Here is a 22469-nt window from a genome sequence, read left to right on the forward strand (position 1 = left end):
ACACACACACACACACACACACACACACACACACACACACACACACACACGCACACGCACACGCACACGCACACGCACACACACACACACACACACACACACACACACACACACACACACACACACACACACACACACACGCACACGCACACGCACACGCACACGCACACACACACACACACACACACACACACACACACACACACACACACACACACACACACACACACACACATACACCCGAGCACACACAGGCATACACACCCACACACACAGTTCTACTAAGAATGAATATTGATCAGTCCTCTCTCCTGCTCTGTGCATGCTGCTGTGTTGTGTACAGTGCTTTTGGTCCATTTGTTCCCTCTCTGCTGGGCAGTTTCTGCACCTGAGACTGCCTTGCTCTACTAATTTCTTTCTTCCTTTTGGCCATCGCCACTTGGTCTTTCTCACTTTGCGGCACCTTATCTATCTATCTATCCATCCATCTGTCTATCTATCTATCTATCTACCTATCCATCATCTTCTATCTATCCACCATCACTCATCGACCTCTTTTTCTTTCTCTGTCTTCCTTATTTCTCACTCTAACTTTGTGCATTAGGATGTATGTGCCTGAAAGTGCCTTTTGTATGCACACCTTAGTGTATGTGACACATCCCTATCACCATGTGAATGTTAATCATGCTCTCATGGTTCTAGCTGTTGCTGGGGTCATGGTTTATGCCCCGTGGGGGGTTGCTGTTATTTGATTAACCTCTCTGGTCATTGCGTGGAGTGATGGCCGAGCTCTTATCTTGACCCCGCAGAAACAAGCCGTCCCTAATCAGACATGGTGCGCTATCAGTGCCGGCATGCACAATGGGGATTAATTGATCTTCTAATACCAGCAGATAAAGCAGTATTAGTTTGCCCACCTACCTCCGCCAGCCAATCAGCATCCTCTGCACTTGATTTTAGAGCAGCCGTGGTCCAGTAGTGTGGGAGATCAGGTTTTGATTGACACGGGTATGACGGTGAGTCAATTAGAACCACATTGGAGAGACAGCTGTTTAATCATAGCTTGGGTTTGAGTAAACATACATCTCTCTTTGCAGTGCAAACACAGGCCACTGCCTGCCTGCTGAGCAGTCGTGTTTGTGCATTAGATGAATTCCTTTGAAGAACAACTGATGTGCATGCATCATTTGCGGCCAATGAATCAATGCACCCAGTGCTGTGAAGAGATACAGACCAAATACCAAATGAACAGATATAAATGTAGATCACCCTGTAAGTCACAACATGTGCACAGACCCTAAGAGTCATGTTATTATGCGGTTCCTCAGTAGGAAATGAATAGATTGTGGTTTATGTGTTTTAGGATTCCTTTTCTCTCACAAGGTCAGGCAGACAGGCAGTGAGTGACAACTCACACCTGTTTCAGCCCAAAAATCAAAACATGTGGAGGGAGGATGTGGCTGCATCTTTCCATGAGTCAGATTGATTTTATATGGGAACAAAGAAAATGGGGGAAGGAAGGACATTGTGTGTGTGTGTGTGTGTGTGTGCACGCGTGCATGTGTGTTTGTATACAGAGTATGCTTATTCTATTATATGCTTTGAAATCAAGCATGTTCTAAATAATTTAAAGGGGACTGATGGCTATATATATATATCAGGACCATCCATTCCATACTTAAAATAACATATTCATAGATTCTGTGGTGCACTTCAATATATGGGGATGTTTCTGAATATGAATGTGCCTGTGCCTGTGTGTGTGTTAGTGTGTGTGTGTGTGTGTGTGTGTCTGTGTGTGTGTGTGTGTGTGTGTGTGTGTGTGTGTGTGTGTGTGTGTGTGTGTGTGTGTGTGTGTCTGTGTGTGTGTGTGTGTGTGTGTGTGTGTACAGTATGAGAGTGAGAGTGTTGAGCTTGTGTTAAGGTGATTAGTCTGGTTGGCCAGCGATAGAGAGAGTTGATCAATAGGGTATTGATTGGTAGCCGGGCAGCACCAGGGGGATAGAAGGAGGGAGAGGGGTTAGAGAGAAAAAAGGGAATAGGGAGGGAGAGAGAGAACGAGAGACAGAGAAAGAAAGAAAGAAAGAAAGAGAGGGGGTTGGGTGGGAGTCGGCTGCAGGTTGACTTCTAAAAATCCTTTACTCTGCAGATGACAAATAATCTTTTCAAGGGAAGGCAGCAAGTAAGCGCTAATAATTCTGAGCGCTCCAAAAGGCATAGAGACACACAATGTGGGGTTTAAAGCATGGACATGCTTTCATGGGCAGGCCATTGTGTGAAGTGAACATCCCAGGGTTCAGACAGAAGCGCGTGTGTGCAGGCAGGCAGACATTTTAATTTTTTTCCAATACACTGGCAGGAGAAGCAGTCCAGCTGCCCACCCCATGGCGGCGAATGGATCTGTCGTTGGCCCTGTGGTGGCAACCTGTGACCAAGTATCTCCTTTCTTTCTTTCTTTTTTTCTTGTTTCTTTGCCATTCTCTGTGTGTTTCTTCCATCCTTCCTTCATTCCTTTTGTTACAAAACAAATAAATACACTCGCACAAATATCTAACCCTACTGTACATTCAGATAACGTCCCAACACATCCCTCAGTTTCACTCATACTAATTAAATTATACATTTATATAGGACACGCATTACACACTTTGCTTTCACAGCAATGTGTTTTAGGTTACAAGTTAACAGATATAATGTGTCCACCTCTAGACACTGTTTTCAAAAGAGATAATTTGAAAACAGGAGAAGTTTAATGTTGTTGTGAGACCTGCAGCTAACAAAGACCTGCAGTGTTCTACCCGTATGTTTCCCTTTTGTTGAAAAAATGACATCTCTGCCTAAGTGAATGAATGATTGAATAGCTGGAGAGTGTCTTACGCAAAGCAGGAGGAAATCGAACTCAATGCGGGTTTGCAAAGCCAAGCGAGGAACTCACTAAGGCTGCTACTTTGCTCTGGAAAGCTTTATATATTGAAGGATATTAAAAGCAGTTCAGATGACTTTGTGTAGACTAGGAGGCAATGGTATTTCTCCATGGTTTTTCATATATTATGTTCATGCTCGTGTGTGTGTGTGTGTGTGTGTGTGTGGAGTCTGTGGACTCGAAGGTCACTTTTCGTACGTGCCATGAACTGAAGTGTCAGAGATCAAAGATCACATAGAAGTGACCAATCAGATACCATTACCCTGATCAACAAACTAGGCACCACTCACCAATCCATAATCCATAGCAATACTGAAGTGTTTCAAACCCTTCCAAAGTATTGCTTTAGACCGTTTTCACCTTAATCAGTAAATTGCGGTCGGCCAACCAACAAACATTGAGTTGGAAGGTGAGTCAAAGGATGCAATTCTGATATGTTTGTTAAATATGTTGTTCCATATTATATGTCATTCCAGACTGTGTTGAAATAATATGTCTTCATAGTTGTAGTGAGATTGCATTTTATAGAAGATATGTTAGCACACATTCCTCATATGTAAACTATGGCATATTTTCCATCCCTGAAACCAGGAGCATTAAAGAGTCTTTTTCTCTCTGAAACCAGGAGCATTAAGGAGTCTTTTTTCTCTCTGAAACCAGGAGTGTTATGGAGTCTTTTTCTCTCTGAAACCAGGTGTTAGCATGCGGTAGCCAACCCCTGAATTATCTGTAAATTCCTGCACGACCTTGCTAATATTCTCTCAATAATCCTGTAAAATATCACAGTAACATGTCTGTTTCAACTGATTTTACATTTTTAGAGGGCTGAAGACAAAGCAGGAATCCCCTGACCTGGAGCACTCCTCTTGTCATTCATGCTCTGGTTAGTTTCTTATTGTCAGTTAATCATCCGTTTTTCTTCTTCACTTTGACATGACTTGTAAGGTTCTTTCCACTTTTATATATGATGCAGTTATCGTAAATACATGTAGGATGCATGCTTAAAAAATAACAAAATTAATGGTCAGAGGCCACAGGGGTGCCAGGGTTGGGTTAAAGTCCTCCAAAGGCCACAGGGGTGCCAGGGTTGTGTTAAAGTCCTCCAAAAACAGAAGAGGTTATGCAATAGCCCAAGATGGACGCTCTATGTAGTCCTGGCACACTGTTTACGATCCCGCCACCTCTGCGCCGGAAATATTTTATTGTTGTATGGACTGAGGTGCTCATAGGGTCACGAGGGTTCATGGATGCACAACCCCCTCCCCATCACCTTCTTTTTCAACCAAATAAATAAACAAGTATCGCTGCACCTGCTCGTAAATCAAGTCAGCTCAAAACATCTTAAAGGGAGCCTTAAAATTTCACTGCAGGAACAGTAAATTGTTCATGTGAAGTGTTCGTCCGTTGCACCTCTGCTTGCAGTCCACAGATCCCCAGTAAACACAAGATGCTGCTTCTTTGTAAGATATAACTGCCATTCAATAAAATTTTAAACCACAAAAATATGGACACCCCCCCCCCCCCCACTAGCCCATGTATGCAGTTCAATCCAGAATTTCTGCTTCAAAAAACAAAGTAGGAATCGTTGTGCTTCAGAAGTAAAAGTGCTTCTCACCATCTTTTTTCTTTCCTCTCAATCATCTCTCCATCATTTCTCCTTCCTTTGCCCTTGCCCCCCTATCACCACACACACACACACCTCCCCCCTCTCTCACAGGGCTCTAACACAGAGCTGCGCTGATCGCGTGGCTGCCTTTAAATTAATATATTGATATTGACAAGCCATCTGCTCAGAGGCCTGAGTTATAGGAAGGAGGAGGGCCACCGATCATGTGACCTGCCTGAGCGCCTCTGAAGAGAGGGACGACGTGTTGGTTTGAAATACACGTTGAGGCCTGGACACAGCCGTTTGTTTGCTGTGCAGGAGCCGGTACACTTTTCAGGCTCCCTGGGTGATTATATCAACACTGTCTACAATTCCTACAGTTTCCATTTAGCATGACTGCCACTGGTGAATAAAAGTACATTGTTGATAATTACTCAGACACTAGCTGGTACCTTGAGTACATTTTAAAAAGCCATTTGTGCAATAACCCCAGTCTCCAAAACCCTTTGTTCACCCTAAATAACTATAGAGATGCTAGCTGTTACCTCCAGTAGATGCACTAATGTTTTCATGCCGAACAATTTTGAAAAAGAATGTTTCCATCTATAAGACCCAATCCATTTCAATTCTAACATGACATTTTTTTAACCACCCACCTTCTTCTCAGTGTAAGTATAGCCTCCTACAGCTGATGACCCCAAGTCAAATGTTATAGTTGCGCAGGGTTTTAGGAGGAGTAAAATATACAGCACTGTGAATGTTATACATATTAAGTGCATTAGGAATATGGGTCAATATTCTAATTATCTAGATGAGGGCGAATGGTAGCCAATCAGTGGAGTGCTTTCACTGCCCTCTGGCCACTACTGACCTCCTGACCTATCTGCTGACCAGTAGGTCATAGGGCACCATAAAAGGTCAACTTGCTCCGGTCGCTGCACTGGACAGTCATCTCCATGGAAACACCTCTGGCCTGAGAGGCGATGAGATGCAATAGCTGCTGTTGTCTTGTTACAGGGTAACACTGCCCACTGCTGGTAAAAAAAACATGTACTGTAATTCAACAATTCACACCATTGTGTGAATCATTATTTGCTACCACAGAGCCTCATAGGCATGAGACAAGAAAGAGCATAATATCTTACAGTATACAGCGACGTTGGGTCTAAATAAAAAGTGTGTGACTTACTTCTTTGATCTGTGTGATTGTAGTGCAGTACTACTTATCTGTCTCTGCAGGCTGCTCAGCAAGTAAAAAAAGTGTCCTTTAAAGAAAAGTCAACCAACATTCACTATAATATAACAATAAAATATGCACAAGAAACCAGCTTTTGTATTATATTGTATTGTATTTCCTACAAAAATGAAAAAAATACAACAAATACAAATATTTGAACAGAAATTATGTTTAGGCTATAAATACTGTACATTAAATGAACTTGCTTTCTCACAGCAATGCAGTCATTTGGTTGATACAACGTAGGCTACTCAGCAAAGGCTTGGCTGCCGATTATAACTTCATATTATAACTTCATATAGGCCTAGAGGTTGAAAACAAAAATCGCCTCGGAGACTTTTTAGTTGATTTTGTGTTTTATTAATTTAAACATTTTGCTTAGTGATTTAATATGGCCACCAACATATAGCCTACTTAATGCCCTCGTGACGTTGCACTTGTTGTCATACACCTGGACCTATTTCCGTCGACAAGTCAATCGGTGTCGCGCTTCGACAAGGGTGTGTGTGGCCTACAATGGATGCGATGGCAAGTAGGAACTACTCCATTTCAATTAAGTTTATTTTAAAACTTGTATTTTTATCTCTAATTTTCTTTTGTCACATAGAGCATGTTAAAGAGTTTTCGAGTGGTCGACCTCCGTGCACTCTTCATCGGAAAGGAGAAGAAGGGCTTGAAGGGAGACCTGATTCGTCGCGCCATTCAGCTCATTCAAAATGAATGCAGTCAAGAGTTGCTTACTAAAATAAATGACATATACAACTTCCGCTGTCAGCAACAAGCAGTAACAAACCCGAGGGCATCCCCTCAAATATTAAGTATGAAGATTGCTGACAGCACTCCATCTCCCTGTTCTCAGGATTCTGATGTCAAACTAATGGCGTTTCCGTTCCATCAAACCTTGGACACGCTCATCGACCTTACAGCTCTAAGTAGGCTACGGTGATAGTTTTACACATTTTTTTTCCTGAATATTACGCCCTCTTTCATGTCAGGGGTTTCTCATGTTCTTTGGTGTTGTCCACTTTCATGTCAAACAACTTAAGAGCGTGTCTCAAAAGTTTGAGTAAATCAACCTCGTGACCACGAGACAGATATTGTGCTTGGTTGTCATATTCGACACGTAGACTTCAAGTATAGTGCTTCATGTCCTAATGTTGTATAGACTACACTCTCCTAGTCGTCAGTGGACCATATTGCGGTAGGTCGACAGTTTTTATCCAGCTGTAGAAAACTATTCTTATTCTTCTGTTTCCAAATTTTCAGAGCCAGACTTTTCCTTCACGTTAAGTGAAACACAACGCAAGCAGTTAATCACAAACAAGTGAGTTGAGCCCAACTTTTTATATTTAGATTTTATACTTTTTGGATCCATTGAAAACGTCTAAGGCTAGGCTTCTGTCGTATCATGCATATGATGAATGCTAAAAACGGACGTTTTGTCACAGAAAGCGTTTCTCTGGAGATGTTCAGGTAGTGATCAGGTAAGCCACATTATCCTCCCTTTCGTTAGATGACTGTTTTTCAATAAAATTTACACATGCGGTTTGGATGTTTTTGTCACTGGCATAAAGGGCAAAGTATGCTTAACTGGTAAGCGTAGCAATGTACTAATATATAAGACTAACCCTTTAGTTTGGAGCTATCTAAAATGGGCTTCCACCCTATCATTTTCAAATTTGTAATGTTTTGATGCAAAGCCCTTAAGTAATTCACACATTAACAGTCCCTGTAACAGTTTCTTTTAAAATATTAATATTCTTAATGTCCCCCCTGCTGATGGGTGATAAGACATACAGAAAACGAAACATGAAGACATTTTAAATCGGATGATGTTTTCATGACAGGATCTGCTATACAGAGAGTGTGGGAGTGGAGGATGACCAATATCCACCAGAACTTTTTATTTTTGTGAACCAACAAATGATGCCTTTACAGGTGGCTAAACAAGTACTAATTTGTCCTGATCACACTTAGCTAGTTTTGAGCACAATCCAAGGTTGAGTCAACAATGCTTATCCTGAGCATTTTTTGGGGAATATGTGTCTAAATTCTTGGCCTATCTTTGCAGCTGTTAGTGCTGTATGGTTTGTTCTAGATCTCTCAAGGCACAACCAAAAAGGTCTGTTATTATGCCAGTAATCAAGTCTGCCAGTATTGCTGACTCTACCTTGAAATTGTAGTTTGGTTCAACATTTGATTGTAATGTGTAATTTGTCTGTTATCTTAATATGAAATATCCTAAATGCAACTCACACAATTCAGCCTAAAGTATGAAAAAATGTATTTGTTGATGCTTCAGTACATAGTTTTGTCATTTTGTCTATATTTCCTTCTGAGATCCGAGTTAGAAAACCAGGAGAGGAGCCTAGGCGACCCTGTCCCCCGATCAACATCACATCACTGCTGAGACTCAGTCCATGGGACAACCACTACACTCAGAGTGGATTCATTACTTGGCGTGATCGCGGCAACGTGAAGGTAGGAACCCTGCACATTTGTTTTTCAGTTAAGCAGAGTTATTGTTATTCTGAAAAAAAACAGAACAAGAAACCTAAACAACAACTAACTTACTGTACTTACCTATATGTTAGAAGGGATAGCTAGCCTATTTATCAATACACCCAAGTCTCACATGGACATTGTATGGATTGATCACCTAGTAAGAAGTTAAAGGTACAGTGTGTAGTATCTATCAGTAGTGTATGATTACCTGTAACAATGAATCGTTGTGTTCTTGTTAGCTGAGAATGAGCCCGTCGTATCTTCACAGGGAGCCTGCCATGAAAAGTTGGGGAACCACTGGAATAGTGTATGGCTTTAGCCCGAGCCACTTTGTTTCCCATTTACAGAGCCCGGACTGTGTATGAACATTGGGCGCCCACCAAGAACATTCAACCAGAGAGGAGCAATTTATAGAATTTGAAAGTTTACTTTTTTCATATCGTCAAGTCCATCTTTAAGGGGATTTCCTGCCTTGTACAAGACCTACCTCTATTTTAGTACAGTTTTGAACCATTTATTCTGTGTCACCATGACTATGAACACACTTGTGGTGCCATTCCCCTCACTCAACAGACTGATTGATAATCAGCTGTGAAAAGTGTGTGGTCATCTTTAATGGATTATTGATTCAGCCTTGTCTTTAAAGGCCATCAATAGGTGATTGCAGTGGGATCCTCATTTAAGATATACCGTAACACTATAGCAAGTTGACAGCTGTAAACACCTATGGTACGGGACATTGTAAACACCTGTGATGGATTGTCTTGAGGAGACATCTAGAAAATCCAGTTATGTATACCCCGTAGTTGATTGACTTTGAGGCTCGTGTTATGTTGGGATATGTTCATATATGTTCATGTTATGCTTCGGATGAACAACCGTGCACCAGGGTTGAGCAGAGTAATCTCACTCATGCTTGGAGCCTTAAAGCCCCATTCCGGAAGAATCAGTATTTTTTTCTTCTTCTGAGTTGCAGAGTGTAACTCACTTTTACACCAATGTCGTAAATACAAATCGCACTTCGAAACCCCCTAATGGACATTGTACTTGAAAAAAAAATACAGTGTATTTGTTGCCAAGCTGAAGGATATGGAACTGGCAAAGACAACAGTAGAAGCCAATGTAGCATGTAGACTGGTAGAGTAATATCACATACGTTTATTTTTTGTGACATCGCAGATGAACACTAATATTTCCAAATAACTTTAAAAAAAAGAATGTCAGATTACAATTTTGGTGAAATACTGCCAGCATTTTCAGCCCATACACATTATTTATCGTTTGAATGTGGAGTATGTTAATCTAATAAAATGTTGGCAACATTCTTAATTTACATTGGACAGTGTAATTTATTAAAAGCTAGCTTAGTAAGGTTTTCAAGGTTGCAAACTTCAAAGACTTATTGGTGTGAGATCTATCAAACCTTTTGACGTGAGATACATTTATTTGAACGCTAGCCTGAGACAGGACAGGTCGATGACTTTGGGCATCTGGAAAAACTAAAAATCTCTGTGATGCAGGGATGGCGCCAATAAGGTAACAGCCTATGTAGAATTATTTCATAAATAACATTGGCAGGGATGTTTATGATGAAAATTAGTAAGTCGACAACTTTCCCAACACAGCCAAAGCAAATGCAGCACTAGATATAGCAAGATCGCTAACAAGTGCTTGCTGACTAGTCCAACTGAAGGAAGGCCAGCTCAGCATCTGATTTGCTCAGTTACTTGTTCTCAACAACGTCTTCCTTTGTTTCTTTGTCGTCTCTGCCTTGATGTTCATACTGAGAATACTATGCTAGCTTCCTCTTATAGCTAGTGCATGGGATAGTTGATGTTGCGTGAGGTGGTGCCAAAGGGCATAACATAGTTCTTGCAAGAGGTCTGGCACCCTATACACCAAAGGTACATAGTGCAATACCAGGTGTGCGGTGGCAGTGGCAGTCACTTTAATATAATTAGGTGGCCAATTGTTGTCTGTCAAGCCTTTTCCATTTAGCTCTCTCCTGCTTTTTATCTTTTTAGCATGTCTGTGTGAATGTGTCGTTTGTTTTGTGTGTGTGTGTGTGTTGTCTAGAGCTACTCCTTTGCAGTTTATCTGGTGAGAGTCCTGAGTGCGGAAGAGCTGTTGGCTCAGCTCAGCAGCTCAGTGGAGAGTGTGGAGTGCTGTCGTGCCCGCGGTGAGTACAGATACCACAGACTACCCAAAGTTTGCATAAAGCTATATAATTAGACACAGATGATTGCTTACATTGCCACTTGAAAGTATGTGAACCCCTTGAGCACTAAGAGTTTTATGTTCTTTTACCATGATTTTTCATTTTTTTTCATCACCAATTTTCCATAGATGAAATGTCAGGTTTATGTTTATCATTTGCATGTACTTGTTTGGAGGGAATTGTTTGAGTAGCCAAAAAACTACATGAAACATGGAATTAGTCCATTTCAAAAGTAAGTGAACCCCCAGCTGAATTGGTAAAGTCAAGCAGGTAACACATTCGGTGAAACTTATTTGGGTGCTTAATTAGTCAATTAAGCAAACCGATCAACTGAGACATCCTTAGGGAAAGGTTTGGGCAACACAGATTAAAAGAGAGAGGAAACCAACCAAACTACTGAAGTGCCAAGGTGTACCCACACAGATCTACCATGCCGAGAGGAAACGAGATATCAGAGAACATCAGGAAGAAGGTACGAACAGCCCATCAGTCTTGGGATAGCTATAAGACCATCTCCAAAAGATTCCAGCTCCATCCATCCTTCCAAGACAAATCATTTAGAAATGGAGGGCATTGGACATGACCGAATCTCTGCCTAGAAGTGGACGCCCATCAAGACCATCACCAAGAAGCACCAGAAGAAGAATAAATCAGATAAAAGTCAACCCACACATCACCTCTAAAGAGTTTCGGACCTCTCTGGCAGCATCTGGGGTAAATGTACATAGGTCTACAATCAGACGGAAATTGATTAGACATGACATTCATGATCGGGTTGCTAGAAGGAAGCCTCTGCTCTCAAGAAAGAACAAAACTGCCTGTTTCAACTTTGCCAGAGAGCAGTTGGATAAACCAAAGGCCTTCTGGAAGTCCCTTCTGTGGACAGATGAGTCCGAGATAGAATTATTTGGTCATGAATCACGATCAAAACCAACAATTTTCGTCTGATTGTAGACCCATGTACATTTGATCGGTTTGCTTAATTGACTAATTAAGCACCCAAATAAGTTTCACCGAACTTTACCAATTCAGCTGGGGGTTCACTTACTTTTGAAATGGACTAATTCCATGTTTTAATGTAGTTTTTTGGCTACTCAAACAATTCCCTCCAAACAAGTACATGCAAATGATAAACATAAACCTGACATTTCATCTATGGAAAATTGGTGATGAAAAAAAATGAAAAATCATGGTAAAACAACAGAAAACTCTTAGTGCTCAAGGGGTTCACATACTTTCAAGTGGCACTGTATATGGAGTATTCTATTCGGCCGTAATGTACACGCATGCTCTGCTGTTTGTGTGCTAGTTTGTGAGAAGCTGTGCACTGGACAGGACAGCGAGGTTGCCACCACAGGGCTGCGGGTGTCTCTCGTGTGCCCGGTAAGATTCTTCTTCAGCAGGCCAACATTCGTAGGACGCAAAGGAAGATGCTAGGCATTGGGAGATACTGGCTGAAGGAGGCAGGGAAAGCTTAAGGTTGGGGATTCATTAATTTTGACATTAAGCATCTTTGGGGGTTTCTCTTATCTCTGTTGTCCTTCTGCTCTCTCTCAGCTGGCGAAGACTCGTCTGAGGGTGCCGTGCAGAGGTTCCGGCTGTGCCCATCTCCAGTGCTTCGATGCCCTTACCTACGTGGAGCTGAACAACATGAAGCCCACCTGGATGTGCCCTGTGTGTGACAGGCCAGCCCCCTTCACACTTCTCACCATTGACGGGTACATACAGTAGATGATTTGGGTTGCACACTGTTATGTGTGCTGTAGTGGTCAGTGGCATAGGTGGCACAGGCAAGCCCCTAGCATGCCAACTACCAGAAGGGGTACAGATTTAATCCCAGAAGGATACCCCCCTTAAATTATGTGTTTGACACCGAATGAGCAATATTGGGCAATATTGTGGGATTTTTGTGTTATGAATATCTGAAAATGAGTGTTGCTGATCCTCAAGTTGTCATTAGCAGGAAATTGTTTATATCATAGAAAACATTTACTAATAAAATAACAACAAAATTAATTATATGAAGCCTACTGATACAGAGTACATGTGGAAAAATAATACTAATGTGACGAGATTAGTTTCTTAGGTTGTGCTGATGAAATTTCCTTCACAGGTGTGCAGTCGATGTCCAATCATACTTTGTTTTTTTGTCTCACAGCTTGCTGTCATCAATCCTGGTGACTGCTGAGGAGTCTGTTGTTGAGATTGAGTTCTTGGCGGACGGCTCCTGGAGGTCTGTGAAAGATCAACATGGTAATGCACGTCGAAGCCCACAGACTGAACTCAGTAAGGCTCCGTCATCTAAACTCAACACAACGGTTTTCTTGATTTTTCTCTTTTTGTTTGTCTCCTTTGTTTGGCCACACAACAGATTTGACCTTAATGTAATGTTTGCTGTTAATCTGTGACTAGTTGTGATTGATGAGAGCCTCACCACTGAAGGTAATCTCTTATTGTTCCCACTGCAGGTGTGACTTCCTTGCCCAGTTTGGCAGCAGCAGAAATCATAGACCTAACACTGGATTAAGATGACGAAAGAAATGGTGAAATTGTTTTTGAGGAACACCTGACTAGCCAGACATTTCTGTATTTTGTGCTTGTTATATTTTAAATGTGAATTATTTTAGGCTCGCTACAAATGGGCTTGGTTATTGTATTTATTGATGTTTATTTTATGCATCTGTATATAGCTACACCAAACCTACGAATAAATGTATTATTTTTCCACGTACTTGTGAGTTTTATGCTTAAGGGTCAGTGATCCTGAATGGAGTGTAGATGATAATATGCAGAGTGTTGTTGAACTGTATAGTTGGGCAGGACCATGTCAAAGGAAGCTGATTGCTTGGATATAGGCCCATTTCATTTCTCCATTTTAAGTGCATAAGTAGAATTTATCAACACAGGAACCCATCAGCAACAGCATAACTACTCCGTGTGTGTGTGTGTGTGTGTGTGTGTGTGGCTTCTAAGTAGGCTATAGGATGGGACAAATACGGAAGATGGGTGAAATTTAAGGGTTTAATTCCACTGCTCACTGTATTGTATGTGTGACAATAAATAACTAGCTTTAAATCATATGTGCCCGCAAACGGCTTACAAATGTCGACGCCTTCGCTTTCTTAGTTTGATTGAACGGAAATATCTATTTTACATACATTTCCAAACTTAAGTTCTGTTATGTAACACAGAATGGGGCGTCAGAGAGACAGGTGCCCTGAAGTCATCGTAGCATCCCACTCGGGCTGCCGTAGTAAAACCGTGTGACGTTGAGGTCTTAAGGAGGATAATCTACGTGCTGTCTACTCCACGGTATTCTGTTTATTATTACTGTTCGGTCGTCCCTAGCCATAGCGCCCGATCTAACGAGGTATCAGAGGCGAACATCCGAACATGGCTGCACAGAAAATCAACGAAGCCCATGAGCACATCGCTAAAGCTGAGAAATGGTGAGTCAAATCAGTGCAGGACTAATGTCATTTGTTGAAACGGATGACAGTTAGCCGACGCAAAGCTAGCTCAAGCTAGGGTTAGTGAATGTTGAAAACAACTGTCATCAGAACGTGTCCTTGTGGACATTGGTGTGCATTTCGTTATCTAACGAGTCTCGGGTCAGGATGCATCCACATCGAAATATGATTTAGCAGAATAAAACTGGATGATAACATCGAGTCTATTTAAGGATAAAATAATGATGTAAGGGATGGTTCTTGTAGAATTGATGTTGGCTGGTTGTGAGCCTACTGCATCAATACGCTGATGATTTCGTGAAGCGGGCCGTGGTGAAGGTTATAGGCTACTTTGGGGTAGGATACACTATTGGTGTTGAAATCGTTTTATTGGCCCTTTATACAGTAGCCTACTTCATTTAGCTTTTTGTCCAATATACAACAGAGGGAAAATGTTACATTGGCATAGATCTCATCATAATATGGCACATCACGAATTCACAAATTCAGTCTTAATATTTCAGTGGCAGCATGAGGGTGGGCATCATGACCCCCGTTTCCTATACCCCCGAGTTTTTGGGCTAATTGTAGTCTACTCATTTAGAGATATGTTCCCGAGACTTGTGATAATTGAGACGATGTCACCATTTCGGGATTTAAATCTAAATGAGTGTTCCACAGATCCGAACCGTACGTCTGAATAAACATGGCATTTTGTTGGCTAGATTAATAGTCAGAGAGCTTTCTCCTTATGTAATTGATGGGTTTCTTGAATTTCATTCGAAGCCCTCCCAAACCCCTTGTCACCTTTCAAATATCGGTAATGTTGGTATGCAAGTCATGGCATTACCATTCCTGCCCTTAAATTCAGATTATTAATGTGAAGGAAATATTATTCCACATATTTGGCGAAAAACAGATGCCTACAAGATGTTTAAACTTGACATTTTTTTTCAGTCAATTTAATGAGAAACTTGACTACCCTATTCTGTATAAAAACTTTGAATGGCAATATGACGTATCACATTTGAAAATGAAGGGATTTTCACTGAACTGGTAATCTTTGCAGTTTAAAGACGAACATGACCAAGTGGAAGCCAGACTATGATAGTGCTGCCACAGAATATTCAAAAGCAGGTAAGCACAATTGTTTTGAGCAATGCCCTTACACTCACTGTTAAACTGATTACTAGTATTATTGTGTGCAATGGTATTTACAGCACTTGTAAAGCTAGTCTTACTTTGACCCTTGACACTGATAACCTGTATTAGATGACACTTGACACCTTGACACTGATAACCTGTATTATCCTACTCCATACGATAAGAACATTTTCCATGCCTTACCTGTATGTTTACAGTGGATGTATTCCAACACTTTGTGTTGTGTCTAAGTGTTGTAATCTCAGATGGATGGATGGATACTTTATTAATCACAGTGATGAGAGGGTGGTGTGTGTCTACTTAGCCCAAGGGACCAGTTCTCTCTGAGTTTTAACCCAGTTGTACTTGTCTCCCTCAGCTGTGGCTTTCAAATGTGCCAAACAGTTTGATCAAGCCAAGGAGGCATATCTGAAAGAGGCAGAGTACCACACGGAAAACAAAGCGTATCCTTTCTTGTCAGCTAACACAAACGATTGGGCATCTGTCAGGACAGCTATGAATGCTCATGGTTAACTTTGACAACATCAGCAAAGTATTTACACTTGCTGTTGCTGATAACTGACAATGTGCTTCATTCCTTGGATGATTCGCATTTGTAGTGTACAGACTATGTTCCCATGTTTGAATCGTTTCCTCTGTTCTGATGTGCTGCGGGTCAAGAAAGGCATAGGAGCATGTAAAAGACATTTCCAGTGCACACACACAAAAGTTGTCTTTGTTAGCATGTAAGTCACTCCGGACAAAAGCATCTGCGAAAAACAACATATGTAAATGCAAGTTCAGGCTTGTTTGTGTGCTACTCAGATCTTGCCAAGGTCTTACAATAAAGTGTTGACACAATGAGATTATAGTAGCCTATCTCAGGTTATTCTTTTTCATTTTCAATCCAAAATCTACCTTTATTAGCACTTGACAAAGTTTCACAGACTTTTCCATGCTGCCAAGTAAGTTACTATAAAAGCTTAAGAAATATTTAAAATAATATTTCAGAAGAATTAAAATACATTAAATGCCTATTTCTAAACTGTGTTATTTCCCTCCTAGAGCATATGAACAAGCGGGCATGATGCTGAAGGTATGTATCACATTAATTTTTATTAAAATCGACACTATATTTTGATTTATTTTACAAATGTGTATTACTTTGCGCTTCACTAGATAATCTTATTGAGAAGAATAGACAATCTTAGACCTTTTAGATAATCTTAGAATGTAAAATGCTACCATCATGCATGCTAAAGGACATTTTCAAAGTGTTCAAGATGATTTTGACTCTATAGTGTCTCAATGTCTTCAATTAAATCTACATTTTGGAAATCCCACCTACCCACTATGTTTGCATGGCGCATTCAGTCCTGCCTATTTCATCTTAAAAAGGCATACCTGCCTCTATGCCACTTCTGAAATGACTGCGGACTGTTTGCTCTATGCAGGACATGAAGCGAATGCCAGAAGCCATTCAGCTCATAGAAAAAGCCAGCATCATGTATGTGGAGAACGGCACGGCTGGTACTGCCGGCATTGCGCTGGACAGAGCAGGAAAGTGAGTATGGTTGCTAACCTCTCACTTTTGGCACAGTGAAGCTCAAATGTAAGCTAGGATCAGATCCTCACACTTTCAAACTTAAACCCTGCTCAGCTGGCCCTGAATGTTCTTTGTTCATGACTATTTAGAGAAATGAGACTATTAATCTGGCGTGTGTTGTCAGCATGTTTCTTAACTTGTTTGTGATGTGTGTTTTGTTCAGACTCATGGAACCAATGGATCTGGTAAAGGCTGTGGATCTTTATCAGAAAGCTGCATCAGTGTTTGAGGTACACAATACACACGTACAGAAAAAACATAATTGTAAATGGATTGCAATTATGAAGTGAAATCAGACATTGATTTGTTTCGGCTGCTTTGTAACATACGTTTGTGTGTGTGTGTGTGTGTGTGTGTGTGTGTTCGTGCGTGCATTTGTGTAGAATGAGGACCGATTGAGACAGGCTGCAGAACTTCTGGGTAAATCATCAAGGCTGTTGGTCCGTCTTAACAGGTAAGCTTCACCTTGAATGGATGCAAGATAACTGATAGCCTTTGACTGTTAGGAAAGAACAGCTCAACTGGCAGGTCATTCATCTTTACATTTTTAGATTGTCTGTGCTTTTTGTAATTCTGTACAGGAGATACACACATACAGAGCCTATAGCTGTCTTTTTTTGTTTTCCTCATGCAGGCTTGATGAAGCAGCTGTCTCCCTCCAGAAAGAGAAAAACATGTATAGAGACTTTGAAAATTACCCCACATGTTTTAAGGTATTGATTTGATTGGTCTCTTGGTATTCTCATTTTATAGTCAGACCTTTAGTTTAACATACTGTAATTCTGTGTGGCGTCCAGCCAATAGTTTTTCTCTTTATGCCTCTGTTTTCTTTCTAGAAAACGATTGCGCAAGTGCTGGTTCATCTTCATAGAGCTGACTTTGTAGCTGCTGATAAGTGCGTCAGAGAGAGTTACAGGTATGTCTGCATGTCGTGGACCACTTCAGTTTCCACTCATTTCACACCAATGTATAACTGCCTTCAGATAGCCTTCCTTATTTGTTAAAAAAAAATGTCAGCTTTCCTCATTGTTAGGTTCTTTATTCTAATTCTTTTTTTTTCTGTCACTGTCCTGCAGTATCCCAGGGTTCAGTGGCAGTGAGGACTGTGGATCCATGGAGCTGCTACTACAGGGATATGACGAGCAGGATGAGGACCTGGTGCATCGCGTGTGCCACAGCCCTCTGCTCAAGTACATGGATAATGATGTGAGTACATGGCACAGATTAGCTCACCGTTAGTTTAGGGCCACAATAATCACTCTCTGAAAGGGAAATCTATCTTTGTGAAATTGCATTGTGTAAAGAGGCATTAAATGAAATAATCAAATATTGCTGGGACCTCTCCAGTTCTGCAAAAGTACATAACTGGGTGGTGACAGCCCTATGTTGAACAAGCCATTTGGAACTTCATCTATGCATTTGTCGTTAGATTGATTCTGAGTTTAAGACTGTTTCTGTCACCACCTGCCAGTGGCCTTCAGAGTTACTCAGATTTGGCGTTAAAATAATGAAACGCAATCAGCGGCAAACAGCTCATCTGCATAAAAGTATACAATGACAAGACATCTAGCACCAGGCATCACAGGAGAAAGGAGAAAGTCTAAGGCCTTTGATACCTAATTTTCTATACTAAAATTGATCCTGTAATATTAAAGATCCTGAGGAGCATTAACCCAATGTAGGTTACATCCATTTGTTAAAATGGCCGAAGCAGACATGGCCATGACATTTGTGAGTAGGTTGGTATGTAGCCTTTTCCCTCTGTCTTCATGTATATGGTCGCTGTGTGTGTCGCTGCAGTATGCCAAGCTGGCCATCAGTCTAAAGGTGCCTGGAGGAGGCGGTGGCAAGAAGAAGTCCACTGCAGCACCACAGGGGGGCGCCGGAGGGCCTTCTCCTGCTGCAGCAGAGGAGGATGACTATGAAGGCGGCCTGTGTTAGCTTCTGGAAGCAACAAGTTTAAGTGTGTATCATGTCCATGTGTGTGTGTGTACATGTGTGTTCATTTTGTACTCTCCTTTTAGTGTAACTCCATATCAGCTACAGCGGAAGCACCCTCCCCCTCATCAATCCTGTGTAACCCAGAGGAACTAGTGTATAAGAGAGACACACATGAATTATATAGTACAGCACTATGGACTCCTTCCACGCTCTACTAGATGTCTTAGCCTCTAGAGTACTTGTTAAGAGGTACAGGTGATTTGTTTTGCTGAAATCAATGTATTTAGTGTGTGTGTGTGTGTGTGTGTGTGTGTGTGTGTGTGTGTGTGTGTGTGTGTGTGTGTGTGTGTGTGTGTGAATTATCCTTGTAAATTATCAGTCATGTGTTTAGAAATACATTTATTTTTTATTAAGGATTTCTTTTCAAATCAGAAAAAAGTGCAATCAGTCTTGTTGTGCTGTGTCATAATTGTATTTGCTGCTGTGTTTATTTAAGGAATGGTAACTGTATTTGGGTGTACTTAAAGTGATATTTATATATTTGAACAAAAGTGTATTACAGTGTATCCCAAATATAGCAGTGTATAGTGTCACAGACTAGATGTATAAACACAATGTAATATCACAAAATATGAAATGAGTTATAGCATTGTTAAGGCGTGCCTGTATATTTGCTGCCCAGATGCTTAGTAGGCATATCATGTGTTTGTTTAGGGCACAGGGTGAGCGAGCACAGACCATTGCCAGTAATGAGAGAGCTGTAGACGGCAATGACATTTGTCTTCCTCAAAAAAATCTCTATATGTATCATTGGTGCCACCTTGTGGCTAAGAACATGGTGGTCAGTACCAGATCTGTGCCCTCACAATGCCATGTCCATCACGTCTCCTCTGGTGATTGTTCTACTATGAAAGGGAAGTTGCGGAGGGATAAGTTCTAATTAAATCGTTCACCAGTGTCCTAATACCACTGAAGTAAATAGTGATTCGGGCTTATTTACTAGGTAAACTTTACTGCTTTTACAGCTTGTATTCAGAACAAGTATACAGCGTTGACATGGTTGGCACAGAGACGGCTGTTTTATTGAATCAGAACACCTCACCAGTGTTTTATTGTGGTCAGTGAGGACACAACTCACTGTAGATGTAATGTGAAAGCCGTTATGGTTTTCCCGTGCCGTTAAACTGGTTATCATTTACTACGATATGCAACACAACCCAGAAGGGTCCCTCATGTCAAAATAAGCTGTAGTGGTGATCTCATTCAGTACCCTCTCTGTATGCCATCCCACTCTCTTGCACATGCTGTGCTCTGAATATTATCTAATTACCCTTTAGGAATGTATGGCTCTTACCTGGGCTTGTATGAATGATAAGGTACAGTGGTGGTCCTGATTTATATTTAATGTGGTCCAGGGCTGTGGCTCCTCTAGGCTTCATCATTAATGTATGTGTGACCTGCTCTTGTGCCGCTGCCTCACGTTTCCAGTCTTTGATGCTAAGGTGCATTAGTCAGAGTGCTATCTGACCAGCGGCTGGTCAAATAACTAAGTGACTAGTTGACCATTTGTCTGATGACCTTGAGTGCCAAGAGGGTCTCTTAGAAATTCTGCTGTTTAGAATTGGAACTGCATTGCATGAAGTCAACAACATCTTGCAGCCAATCCACAGTTTAATCCCCATTTTAAGTATAATATACCAAATTAAATGAAAATACTTAGACTTTGTGGGTAAGGGTATGACTGCGGCCAAGGTTAGGATTGAAACGTTGAGGCCTTTTACATGCATAACTAAAGGCCTAAACAGACAGTATTACTACTGATTAAGTATTACCTTGTTTGATAAGCAGCTGGTCAGGTAGCACCTGCCATATCCAAAACACTAACACATGTAAATAAAATTTTAAACCTAGTTGTTGGTCTGGTATGCTCTGTTTACGTTTTGTTTCATTTTCTGGACAGATGGGGCATTTTCATTTTAACAGTGTTGCATACTACAATCAAGTTGTTGTTATGTACATATAGAGAGAGAGCTGATAAGGATATTTCCCTGAGACTAGGGGAATAACACCTAAACACACAACTGCCAATAAACAATCCCACAACACATGAAGACACGAACCATACAAAAATTATTGTTTTTATTTGTAGGTGTTGCTCCAAGGGTTACATCATGCAGCTGGCCAAAAATCTTTAGGAATGAAGAATGACTCAAAGACGTTGAGAAAAAAAACGTATTTGCAAATGAGTGAACACATGCAATGCTACAGCTGACTACAGGGAGATGAGCTCAACCTTACTCCATATGTTATCATACGTCTGTCTATGCACCTCTACACAGTATTTGCATGTAATAAAAAGACCTCAAGTCAAAAATCATGTTCTCATGCTTTAGCTAATGTAATGCCTATTTGCTTGGATGTTTGGAACATAATAATGTTTACCTTCTCTATTCTTGATTTGCTACTCTTTATATTTGGTGGTTATAAGTAGGAGTAAACACATCATTAAGTCACACTTGGAAAGTCAATTGTGAACATTAAGTTTCATTCTCCTGGCTCACAGCTTACAGATGTCCCAGCACATTCCGCCTTTCCCATAAGCTGCTTCAAAGCCATCTGTGTCCTGTTCATGGTGGTACGTCCTCACCGGGGTCCCCCATACCTCCCCACATGCTCTTCACCTCTTAATTTTTCATGTAATCCCAAATACATCATAACGACGTGAGAAGATTTACCACAGCAAACATTTAACTTCACAATTCATCTTTGGCGATTATAATTTTAACACAGAGATTTCAACTTCAAAACCTCTCAGTCATACAACACCAGTACCTGTAACCAAAAGGTGAACATACGGAGGTATAGCATTTTATGCACTGTTTCATGGGACACTGAGGACACAAGAAAAGCCATTTCTTGTCATGTTTACATTCACATGTATCATATGGAAATGATATGCGACATTGTGTTGTAAATAGTGTTTCTTTCCTGAGAAATATTGTAAATAATCACGCCGTTGTCAAGTTTTTTTTTTCAATCGTACAAACAAAATAAGGCAAGATCATATATATGTTTTTTTTCTATTGTATTATTTAGGAGGCCATCCTCATAGCCATCCTTTCAGCATGTTGTGTTCATATTCCAGGAACAAACGGGAGAATAAATACACTTCTTTGGAAAAGTACAGTTGTATTCGTCCATACTGGCCTGACAGTTGAACAGTTGATCTGAGACTGTCCAAGAACCATACATCAGGTCAGTGAGACAGACCTACTGTATGGAAGAGCAGACCACAGTCTGTCCCTAAAAATTGGTCTCCAATCCTGGAAGAAGCCCTTCAAAGCCCATCAGCTAGAGGAAATATAATACCCCTGCTGGGGTAATGTTGTGTACTGTAAACACATCAATGTTTTGTGGCACAAGCCAAGGAGAAATCTGTACCCCAACACCCACTTTAACCCTACAATCATCCACTGACAGATTATCAGTGTCATTCTAGGTCTTCCACCTTGTGCTTGTTTCTGTGCTTGCTATAATGATAATAATGGCCCCTACACTGAGCCTTGTTGCACCTCACTCGGCCTTCTCCCTAGTCCACTTTATCATTGTCTCTGGGGAGCGGTAGAGGAAGATGAGCTTGGCGTACATGTCTTCCTCCAGGTCCAGCTCGCCAGTCTCACGCACTAGGAAAATGTCAGTGCACAGCTTGAGGATGCGGTCCACGTTGGGCAGCTCCTCAAACATGATGGTGTGGTGGATGCCGCTGAAGAACTCGCGAACAAACTTCCCAATGACGAGCACCACAGAGGCGTACAAGCCCATAATCCTACAGGAAGAGTGA

At 41.1% G+C, this 22469-nt stretch overlaps 3 protein-coding genes across 3 annotated transcripts in view; 2 read left to right on the top strand and 1 right to left on the bottom strand.

Moving 5' to 3' along the window:
* Positions 1–6376: 6376 nt before the first annotated feature.
* On the top strand, positions 6377–13016 carry pias4b (protein inhibitor of activated STAT, 4b; the record flags this gene model as incomplete). The annotated part of the gene is made up of 10 exons (XM_080836625.1): positions 6377–6698; positions 7033–7090; positions 7215–7250; positions 7614–7716; positions 8107–8247; positions 10348–10450; positions 11799–11872; positions 12047–12207; positions 12648–12775; positions 12958–13016. The coding sequence occupies 10 exons, from the start codon at positions 6377–6379 to the stop codon at positions 13014–13016; spliced, it is 1185 nt and encodes a 394-aa protein (XP_080692751.1).
* An 866-nt stretch (positions 13017–13882) lies between these two features.
* Positions 13883–18628, top strand: napgb (N-ethylmaleimide-sensitive factor attachment protein, gamma b; the record flags this gene model as incomplete). Its single annotated transcript, XM_080836131.1, has 12 exons — positions 13883–13938; positions 15008–15075; positions 15461–15545; positions 16029–16046; positions 16147–16177; positions 16536–16645; positions 16851–16917; positions 17071–17141; positions 17322–17400; positions 17524–17603; positions 17764–17893; positions 18488–18628. The coding sequence occupies 12 exons, from the start codon at positions 13883–13885 to the stop codon at positions 18626–18628; spliced, it is 936 nt and encodes a 311-aa protein (XP_080692257.1).
* A 2221-nt stretch (positions 18629–20849) lies between these two features.
* Positions 20850–22469, bottom strand: part of piezo2b (piezo-type mechanosensitive ion channel component 2b) — a gene marked incomplete at its 5' end in the record, with an annotated part of 65802 nt that continues 64182 nt past the window's right edge. The window contains one exon of the mRNA XM_080836213.1: positions 20850–22454. Within this exon, the coding sequence (XP_080692339.1) occupies positions 22202–22454 (253 nt within the window). The 3' untranslated portion in view covers positions 20850–22201. The remainder of the gene's footprint in view (positions 22455–22469) is intronic.

Source organism: Sprattus sprattus, assembly GCF_963457725.1.
Source record: "Sprattus sprattus genome assembly, chromosome: 4".
Classification (NCBI taxonomy): domain Eukaryota; kingdom Metazoa; phylum Chordata; class Actinopteri; order Clupeiformes; family Clupeidae; genus Sprattus; species Sprattus sprattus.